At 38.0% G+C, this 10,553-nt stretch overlaps 2 protein-coding genes across 3 annotated transcripts; both read left to right on the top strand.

The window, feature by feature from the left end:
• Positions 1-63: 63 nt before the first annotated feature.
• LOC127243408 (probable phospholipid-transporting ATPase 8) lies at positions 64-5,367 on the top strand. Its single transcript, XM_051263409.1, has 11 exons — positions 64-1,162; positions 1,244-2,583; positions 2,667-2,777; positions 2,866-3,142; positions 3,221-3,309; positions 3,398-3,506; positions 3,588-3,797; positions 3,907-4,032; positions 4,113-4,211; positions 4,300-4,491; positions 4,579-5,367. Exons 1-11 carry the CDS (start codon positions 770-772, stop codon positions 5,161-5,163), a joined length of 3,531 nt encoding a protein of 1,176 aa, XP_051119366.1. The 5' UTR covers positions 64-769; the 3' UTR covers positions 5,164-5,367.
• A 2,791-nt stretch (positions 5,368-8,158) lies between these two features.
• On the top strand, positions 8,159-9,589 carry LOC127243954 (uncharacterized). Of its 2 annotated transcripts, none has more exons than XR_007837071.1 (2): positions 8,159-9,103; positions 9,235-9,589. XR_007837071.1 is itself a non-coding variant. In XM_051264214.1 (2 exons), exon 1 carries the CDS (start codon positions 8,259-8,261, stop codon positions 9,051-9,053), a length of 795 nt encoding a protein of 264 aa, XP_051120171.1. In that variant the 5' UTR covers positions 8,159-8,258; the 3' UTR covers positions 9,054-9,058; positions 9,235-9,589. The 2 variants fall into 2 exon arrangements, 1 of the variants encoding a protein (XP_051120171.1); XM_051264214.1 differs by having other exon boundaries at positions 8,159-9,058.
• Positions 9,590-10,553: the final 964 nt, after the last annotated feature.

The following is a 10,553-nucleotide window of genomic DNA, read 5'->3' as shown; positions in this document are numbered from 1 at the left end:
TAAAAAAGATGCTCTTGATTCGGAAAAGCTTAAGTGTGGATACGAGGTGGGATTAGACTGCAAACACTTACTGCGTCAGCAGCCCATGTGTTTGTGCAAATTTCTACTGATATTGACGGCATTAATTAGCCATAGATATCTCTGCTGTTCCTTCCCCAATCCTTCCTTCACTCTGATTTTCCCTATCTCAAGTCACTCTGCTTCTTGACTAAAGCTCTCTCTCAAAGTCCCCAAATTAGCTGCACCAAACCACCACCCACATTTCCCCCCTTTCTTTTACATTCAGGAAGTTTACACAATCTGTCTGCTCCCTTTCTCCATCACGCCGAAGCGTGTGTGTGTGTGTATGTATGGACTCGTGTTTGTACGCCAATGTCTGAAGGAAGAAATCAGTGCAACTTGCTACCAAAGTAAAGAATTTCTGGTGCGAAAGTTGGGAGTTTTGCGCTCTGGGAGGTTTCCTTCACAGCTCAACTTAGTTGTATGTATTTCTAGTTTATTTACCTTCTGGATCGAGAATGGGAGCTTCTTTGTTTTTCCCTTTTTCTTTTCACTTCTTCTGATACTTTACTTCTCTCGGAATCCGCAAATATTTGTCATGGCTCATTAATGGAGGAGTTGTAACTTAGGGCGTTGGAATTGTAAGATTAATTTATTGATCTGCCGTGCCATTACTATTGCTATTGACCCTCTTTTTCTGTTGATTGTTGTTTGATTTGTAACCGTAAAATTCTAGCTCGCTCGATCATTCCTGCATTTGTTGGGGAAAATGACGGGCCCTAGGAGAAGACATATTCGATTTAGTAGGCTGTATTCGTTTTCTTGTTTCAAGTCTTCTTACAGAGATGAACACAGTCAAATTGGGCAGAAGGGTTTTTCTAGGATTGTATATTGTAATGATCCCGACAGCCACGAGCAGCTTGCGCTTAGGTATCGAAGTAATTACGTTTCGACTACCAAGTACAATGCCTTCAATTTCATTCCCAAGTCTTTGTTCGAGCAGTTTAGGAGGGTTGCCAATCTGTATTTCCTAGTAGTAGCTTGCGTGTCCTTTAGCCCGCTGGCTCCCTTCACTGCTGCCAGCATTCTTGCACCTTTGATCGTGGTGATCGGCGCCACCATGGCCAAGGAAGGGGTCGAAGATTGGAGGCGTAGGAAACAGGTTAGCTCTTTCTGCCTTTAATAGAAAATACTCATTGTAATGTACTTGCAATCAAATTCTGACTCAGTGTGTAACTTTCAGGATATAGAAGCAAACAATAGGAAGGTTAAAGTTTTCGGCAGAGATCATCACTTTTATGAGACGAGATGGAAGGGACTAAGAGTCGGCGACCTGGTAAAAGTTTACAAGGATGAATATTTCCCTGCAGATCTTATGCTTCTTTCTTCTAGCTACGAGGATGGAATTTGTTATGTAGAAACTACGAATTTGGATGGAGAAACTAATCTAAAGGTGAAGCATGCTTTGGATATTACTTCCTCCTTAAACGAGGATAGCTCGTTTGAGCAATTTCAGGCTGTTATCAAGTGCGAGGATCCGAACGAGGATCTATACTCATTTGTGGGAACCTTGTACTATGATGGCATGTCGTATCCCCTTTCTCTGGAGCAGTTTTTGTTAAGGGATTCTAAGCTACGTAATACAGATTACGTGTATGGTGTGGTTGTCTTCACCGGACATGATACTAAGGTTATGGAGAACACGACAGATCCTCCTTCAAAGAGAAGTAAGATTGAGAGAAAGTTGGATAAGATAATATACGTTCTTTTTAGTATGTTGATCTCTGTATCGATTGTGGGGTCTTTCTTTTTTGGAGTCATTACTGAGAATGATTTACAAGAGGGACTACGGAGGTGGTATCTCCGGCCGGATCATACAACTGTGTTTTACGACCCGCGAAGACCTCTGCTGGCCGCGTTCTTTCATTTCGTAACTGCGCTTATGCTGTACGGCTATTTGATACCAATATCCCTTTATGTGTCCATCGAGATGGTGAAGGTCTTACAGAGTGTATTCATCAATCAAGACATTGATATGTATTACGAGGAGATGGACAGGCCTGCGCACGCAAGGACTTCTAACCTTAATGAGGAGCTTGGTCAGGTTGACACAATTCTTTCGGATAAAACTGGCACCCTGACGTGCAACTCGATGGATTTTGTGAAATGCTCGATTCGTGGAGTTGCATATGGTCATGGAATGACCGAAGTGGAGAAAGCACTTGCAAAGAGGAAAGGAGATGCAATCCTTGACTCGGAGGCTGCATCTTATGATAATGGCGATGCCTCAAGGAAGTCAATAAAAGGTTTCAACTTCAATGATACCCGTCTCATGAATGGTAATTGGGTGAACGAACATAATGCGGATATGATTCAGAAATTTTTTAGAGTGTTGGCGCTTTGCCACACGGCAATTCCTGAGGTGGATCAAGAAACGGGTGAAATAACATATGAAGCTGAGTCGCCGGATGAAGCTGCCTTTGTCATTGCTGCACGGGAGCTCGGGTTTGAATTCTTTGAAAGGACACAATCTAACATTTCTTTGCATGAATGGGATCATAAGAGCGGTAGAAAAATCGACAGGTGCAAACTATTTCAATATTTTTTTAATGTATTGTCTAGGAGAACACGTTAACTGTATGTGAATGTTGTGTTTTGTTCTTCAGACCATATAGACTTCTTCATGTGTTGGAGTTTAGTAGTGCCCGGAAAAGAATGTCTGTGATTGTTAAGAATGCTGAGGATCAATTGCTGCTCCTTTGTAAGGGTGCGGACAGGTACATTAGCTCTCTTTGAGGATTTTGATGTTGTAGGAAACGTTTTATTCTTAATTGAGCTGAGTGTACAATCTGTATTTTTGTGCAGTTTTATGTTCGAAAGGCTAGCAAAGGACACATCAGATGTTGCAGCTATAACGAAAGATCAAATCAAAAGATACGCCGAAGCAGGTTTGCGAACTCTTGTGGTTGCATATCGTGAACTCACTGAAGACGAGCTCGAAACTTGGGAAGGAGAGTTTCTGAACGCTCGGACAACAGTAACTGCCGATAGAGATGCGCTAGTCGAGGCAGCTGCTGATAAGATTGAGCGCGACTTAATTCTGCTTGGTGCAACGGCTGTCGAAGACAAACTACAAAAAGGGGTCAGTATTGGTTGAAGTTTCATGTCAATTTAATACAACACATCAATTCTTGATCGTTTACTGTCTGTGCTCTGTCAGGTCCCTGAATGCATTGAAAAACTTGGAAGTTCTGGAATAAAAATTTGGGTTATAACGGGTGATAAAATGGAAACTGCAATAAACATCGGGTAAGGCGATCTTGTCCTGCTTTCATGGCTGCAGTTATATGTAATTCCATGGTACTGTCCGTTCATTACATGACTACTTGTTCGGTAGGTATGCTTGTAGCTTATTGAGAGAAGACATGAAGCAAATTGTGATAACTTTAGAGTCTTCAGAGATTAGTGAGCTGGAGAAAGAAGGAGACAAGGAGGCCATTGCAAAGGTACGAATGAACAATCAATCCATACCTAGCCAATGCTGTTGTCTTTAAATTTGGATGTTTTAACGGGTCTGACTGTATTAGGCTTCGAGTGCGAGCATTTCTAAGCAAATTAGAGAAGGGAGATTGCAAATAAGCTCATCTGAAGGAACCTCTGTTGCATTCGCTTTGATAATAGATGGGAAGTCGTTGTCGTTTGCTTTGAGCAAAACTCTAGAGAACTCTTTGCTGGATCTTGCAGTTAATTGTTCCGCGGTTATTTGCTGTCGGTCCACGCCTAAACAGAAAGCACTCGTACGTCTTTACGATTATGCTTGTTGGATTTTGCCTTTGTTTAGGAATTATGAACATATTGAATCAGTAGAAGCATATATAATGAGATGGCACGGTTGAAGATATTCAGGTTACAAGATTGGTTAAAATGGGCACGGGAAAGACTACGCTGGCGATCGGCGATGGAGCCAACGATGTCGGCATGCTTCAAGAAGCTGATATTGGGATCGGCATCAGCGGCGTTGAAGGAATGCAGGTAGTCTCGCCTTACTTCGGAGTCCATATTTTTGTGTTCTCACAGTTTTGGCTGTGTCTGATTCGCGGATTTTGATTTAGGCTGCCATGTCGAGTGATTTTTCTATAGCGCAGTTCCGGTTTCTGGAACGTCTTTTATTGGTTCACGGCCACTGGTGCTATCGGAGAATTTCTATGATGGTTTGTTTGCATTCATTGCTTCATATTTCTGTCGATAAGTTCTTATCTGTTGATTGATTGTGTTGTTTGAATCGCATGATGTCTGCAGATCTGCTATTTCTTTTACAAGAACATTACCTTCGGATTCACCCTGTTTTGGTTCGAAGCTCGCGCTTCCTTCTCCGGACAACCTGCGTACAACGAGTGGTACCTGGCATTCTACAACGTGTTCTTCACTTCACTTCCCGTGATCGCCCTCGGCGTGTTCGACCAGGATGTCTCGGCGCGACTCTGTCTGAAGGTAAACAGAATCCCTAACTTACTTACACCCATATACCTTCTCTTCCATCGATCTTAGCTAAATAACTACATCCCCGACGCTCTCCAGTATCCCCGACTATACCAAGAAGGCGTGCAAGATGTTCTCTTCAACTGGCCGCGCATTCTGGGGTGGATGCTGAACGGGGTTCTCTGCTCCATGATCATCTTCTTCTTCACGACGAACTCCGTCCTCCACCAGGCGTTCCGTAGAGACGGCCAAGTCCTCGACTACGAAGTACTCGGGGTGATGATGTACACGAGCATTGTCTGGACAGTGAACTGCCAAATGGCTCTGTCCATCAACTACTTCACTTGGATCCAGCACTTCTTCATCTGGGGCAGCATCGCCTTCTGGTACATATTTCTAATTATTTATGGCGCCATTTCGCCACGTATATCGACAACAGCGTTCCAGGTGCTCGTAGAAGCCTGCGCGCCGAGTCCGTTCTACTGGCTGGCCACCCTTCTTATTGTCGTATCCACTCTATTACCGTACTTTTTATATCGCACCGTTCAGACCGAGTTCAGTCCCATGATACACGACACGATTCAGCGGCGGCGGCTCGAAGCATCGGCCGTGGAATCTTCTGGAGAGCTGTCTCTCAAGGCAGGTAAATTGAGGGAAGAAGATACGTTGCTGAGTAAACAGTAGAGTGAATAAGTAAAGTCTGTCTGTGTCTCTGTTTGTTTGTATGCATGTCTGTATGTAAGCAATGGAGACATATTTGCTGTAAAGATGTATGTAGTGCAAATGTGCAATGTTGTTTTTGCAGATGGGAAATCATGGGATTTCTGTTCATGACTTTGCTGCTGCACCAACCATAATAGACTACACTTAGCACAGAGGCTACATCAATGACAGCTTTATTTATTTACTTTATTATTATTATTGAAATAATAAAAATCTGGAAGAGAAAAGGTGAAGTGTGGACTTCATTTCCTCGTGCTTACTTATTTTTTAGGTCTTATGGAAAACAACGTTTATCTGCAAATGGGTGTACTTAATTCAATTATGGACCACTCACTCCTAACCCCTACATTATAAAGATCAATTGTGGACTTCATAATTTGTTTAACCAAACCTGATTTCAAGTCTGTGAAAAAGGCCATTTACATTAAATACAGGAGTGTCAATCGGAGAAATCAAATTCATTCAAAATTTTTTAGGTTTGGATTTGAATATTTCAAACTTGCAAAAAATTGGATTGATCCGAACCCAAAACAAAAAAGATTGTTTTGTATTCAGGTCGGTTTTTAGATTGATATGATTACTCAATATAAAAATTAGACAGAGTTTCGGGTTTCGTGTCGGGTTGACCTGAAATTATTTATTATTATTATTATGTTAATTTATAATATTTGTATTATAAAATAATATTAAAATAAAAATAAAAATTATTTTTTAAGGTTAATTTAATTTTTGTAAAAAAATTTTGGGTTTTGGTTCATCGAGTTTCGGACGATTTGAAACTAAGTCAGGCCAACTTGAACTCGACCTGAAGAATTCGTGTCGTATTCGGATTTAGAATTTTGAATCAAATGTTGAATTCGAATTAACAATTTTTGTGTTACAACCGTTGTTCAACCCGACTCAAACACAACTCGACTCGAAACACGAGTTGACACCACTAATGAAATAATTAGGTGATTGAATAGTGCGTATCCTAAGTTTATTTTGGGAGTATTAAATTATCAATTTGCTATATACATAATGCATTTGTGGTTTCATTTCCTAAAGTTGACCTTTGGATGTGGAAGATCAAATCAAAGGGAATCATTGAAATGCAGTGCAATCTTCCTAAGGATTTGCTAAAATAAATAAAATAAAGTTATATTTATTTATTTTTTATTCTTCCTGTCATAAGAATATATTTAGGTTTTGTTTATTTTATAGTTTTTATTATAAAATATGACAAATAGTAATAATTATTATATATCCACATTAAAATATGTTTTCAAACGTATAAACATATTTTTAAGATGTAGATAGTATTTTTATTTTTTATTTTCGGGTTGTTGACTTCGATATTTGCTAAATTCTATTCTCTGGACTCCTTCTAAATATTAAAAATTAAAAGAAATTTAATTATGTTAGTTTGGTGGTATATTTTAATCTCAGTTATGGATTATAATAAATATGTGTAGTTCGTGTCTCCCAAAGATTAAGCCAGATGATGGCAAATCTACTTTTCTTGATTCTAGTAGCTAAAGTATCACTGTTACATTTTATACTCCATCTATTTATTTCCTCTCAAAAAATAATACTCCATGTCCATATTGTCGTTTCTGTTCGTCCCACGTTCCATGTCACTTTTATTTTTGGGAAAATAATTACACATTTTAATCTCATTTTAAACTTTCAAATTTATTTTTTATTAATTTTAATTAAACTAATTAGTTATCTTAATCTTAATTTATAATTATTTATATTATAGAATAATTATTTTTACTAATACATTTTTAATTATCTACTAATTACACTCATCCTAAAATATCATTATTTTTTAAAAAACAAAAAATCTGAAATTCAAATGTTGTGCAATCGTGGATGCGACAATTGAATATCTTTATTAGTTATTAGAAGTATCTATGACATGAAACACGAAATAAAAAATCCCTTGTTATAAATCTGATCAAATTATTGACAGCTGACCATGACATAACTAATCGAATTAAATGTGAATGTTCAACACTCTCGACACTAATGCGGTTTTCCTGCAGTTACGTCTTCTTCAAACAATGCATCCAACCAAGACAGAACCATGAATTTTTCACTAGGATTTTAATAAATAATTACCAACCTCGTGAAGTATGTAATGAATTAATTAATTCTTTAGTATGTGGGCTTTTAAAATCCATATTCTATTTGAGTTCTAAATTTGATAGTTTGCACTAATAATAAGACAAAATTAACTATGAGGTCATCAGTATGGCCATGAGTCACATGACACAATAGAACGACGCCGTTCTAAAACCACGTGTATACCGACTGCTTTGCCAACGCTTTTAACGGATGTTAGGGGCCGTCAATTATATTCATCAATTTATTACTAGTGACGACAAAGTTTGCTATTCCGAATTTCACTAGGTTTTTATTTATTATATTAATAATTTAATTCATTCTCAAACCTCTAACTATTAAGTGTTCTTTTATAAAAATTTAACACACATTTTTTAAAATATATATATATACATAGAATATTACATATATATTCATTATTTTTATATTATTATATAATTTTATATATTTAATATAACAAATATATTTTTAAACTATTTTACAAAATAAATACAAATTCTAAAATATTGTTCTCAAATTATCTCGTGGATTTGTGATTTAGTTGAGAAAATGGAAGTACCTAATCACAGCATATATATTTTAATTAGTTATTTACTAATATTTTAACTAGCCATAATTATTGGATGTATTTGTAATTTTAAATGAGTATATTTTTGTAGTAAATATAAAAAATATATATTATGTTGTTAATAGGTATATATTATATTTTAATATTTATAAAAAAAAATGGTGCTACAAAAATGAATTGAATGAGCAAACTTATTATTTATTGTATTATCATTTATTCATAGTCCGACGTGTATATATATATATATATATATGTATATACTCGTCTGCCCCCAACCTCTCATTTCTGTGTTTTCTCCTAAGAACACACATACCAAAGTCCAAAATTATATGTATAGGTCCATTTGGAGAAAGAAAGATCAGGCGGTTGCGATCTCTCCATGGGAAGCAGTGAAGGAGGAGATGATGCGTACGCATGCCCTAGCTTTAGCAGCTATTCATCGGACCGGATAGCGGAGATCGCCGTAAAGGTGGCGGCGGAGAGCTCGAGGAATAACGGCGATGAAGATTTTGAGTTCGCTCTAGTGCGTCAGGATATTGCGGAGGAGAATTTGTTAGGCGACGGCCAAATTTTCCCCGTGTTCAATCGCAATCTGTTGTTAAATCGCGATGGAGAATTCAGCCAAAGCTGCGAAAGCAAGGAGCTGGAAGCGAGTGTTGTTGCGGTTCCATTGAGCAAACTATTGCTCGAAGAGGATCGCGAGCTTAATAATCCTCCGTCGTGCTCGTCGTCCGAAGCCGACGAATTGGAGAACATTCCTGCAGGTACGTACTGCGTTTGGCGGCCGAAACCAGCCGATCAGCCCTCTCCGAGTCCGAGCAGATGTGACAAGAGCATGTCCACCGGATCTGGTTCGAAGCGGTGGAAGTTTCGCGATTTGCTCCGGCGGAGCAATAGTGAGGGGAAGGGAAACTTCGTCTTCGTAACTCCGAAGAAAACTGAAGAAATCTCATCATCTGAAGCTCCAAAAAAGGCGAAGGCAAAAACCGTCAGCTCCTCCGCTTCCGGCGGCTCGCCATCAGCGCACGAAGCTCTGTACCTACGTAACAGGGCGATGAAGGAAGGAGATAAGAGGAAATCGTATCTCCCTTACAAGCAGGACATCCTTGGGATTTTCGTGAATATCAACGGTCTGGATCGAAAGCAGGACTCATTTGATCGATCACATTGGTGATGATGGTTTGTAACTTTATCGTTCCGATCATGAAAAACCACCAATAAATTGTAAATTATTCTGTGCTATTATTATTATCCATAATTAAATTATCAGCAACAACTGGAATTTGCAAAATTCACAAGTATATTTACAGATACAATTCATGTAATACTATTTTTCTCTCTGTGTTGTTTGTCAGCATATAATATGTCGAATATGTGAGCATCAAGGGTAAACATTTGGCAACACCTTTATCAAACAGAGGCAAGGCAAGAGGCGTACATTCCCTCAACTGTGCACAGCGAGTGGCCATTGTTGGTTGAGTATTTCTGTTAAAGAGCATGTAGCTGATACCGACGCTTCATCTTTTGTGGTATGTAATATTTACTGTCTAGAGGAGTGAATTAATTGACTTACGCAGTCTCAAAATGGGTTGAGCCATCTATCTATATCTATATCTATCTGCAATTTCATCTTGCAATATACATTTCAATTATTGCAAAAGCAGGTTGGATGTCGCCATTTATTGACGATGTTCGAAAGGATTCTTCATTTATTCATTATTCCAGGTATTTGTTTAATTTGTGTTTGGTTAAAGTCCAAAAGCATTAGTATAAAGAAAACAGGTAGGGATTTCCTTTATAATATTAGCACTCTTATAACTAACTACCTTCATTATTTTATTTGTATTGGCTTTTTGTTTACAAATACACAATCAACATCGTGCTCAATTTTTCATTCAACCCGGTTAAGCAAGGAATCTGGGCTCCGTCCTAAAAACGATCGCTGATAAAGGAGTTACTTTCAATCTCCAATCTTATATTTAAGAGAGTTCTCAATATATATATATTTCAATGTGAGACAATATTAACGCTCCATCTCGATACGATATTATCTCAAAATCCCTAAAAGTGCGCAATAGATAAACTTCGATCAAACCTAATACCCCGTAAATCAGGTCCGACGGAATAGTTAAAATTATTTCCATTTTACATATATGAAAAGTGTTTGAGGGGGTTGGATAGTTAAAATTTAGAGTGTGTTGGTTTGGCAAATTTATTTGAATTTCTATTGTTTATTAATTTTTTTTTTTTTTTTCTAAAACACGAAGTTTTCTTAAAAAAAGTCAAAATTGCTTATATCCCATGTGGTTTGAAAACTCGGAGTCATTCCCTGTGCTTTAAAAACTGACGTGGTTCTCCTCAGAAATGTTGTGCAACGTAGGTTGGTATGTACGCGCGGATTAAACTAGTATTATTATGATTGCTTCTCTTAAAGTACCAAAATTACCTAATTTACCCTTATGGCTCTCGTTAAGTCGTAACATTCCCTCTCCATCGATCTCCCACCAGTGAAGCAAACCCAGGTCCCGAATCTCCTCCTCGATGTCCCTTAGCCACAGATTTCAAATCTCCAGGTATGGGTTTTCATTGAAAATTTGATGTTTTTGTTTTGTCTCATTTCTTGACTTCATTTTTCTCTTAATTCTGGGGATCACCATCGAACATGAATAAAAAT

Source organism: Andrographis paniculata, unplaced genomic scaffold (assembly GCF_009805555.1).
Source record: "Andrographis paniculata isolate CXL003 unplaced genomic scaffold, ASM980555v1 Contig19END, whole genome shotgun sequence".
Taxonomy (NCBI): domain Eukaryota; kingdom Viridiplantae; phylum Streptophyta; class Magnoliopsida; order Lamiales; family Acanthaceae; genus Andrographis; species Andrographis paniculata.
This window is presented reverse-complemented; position numbering and strand designations above follow the sequence as displayed.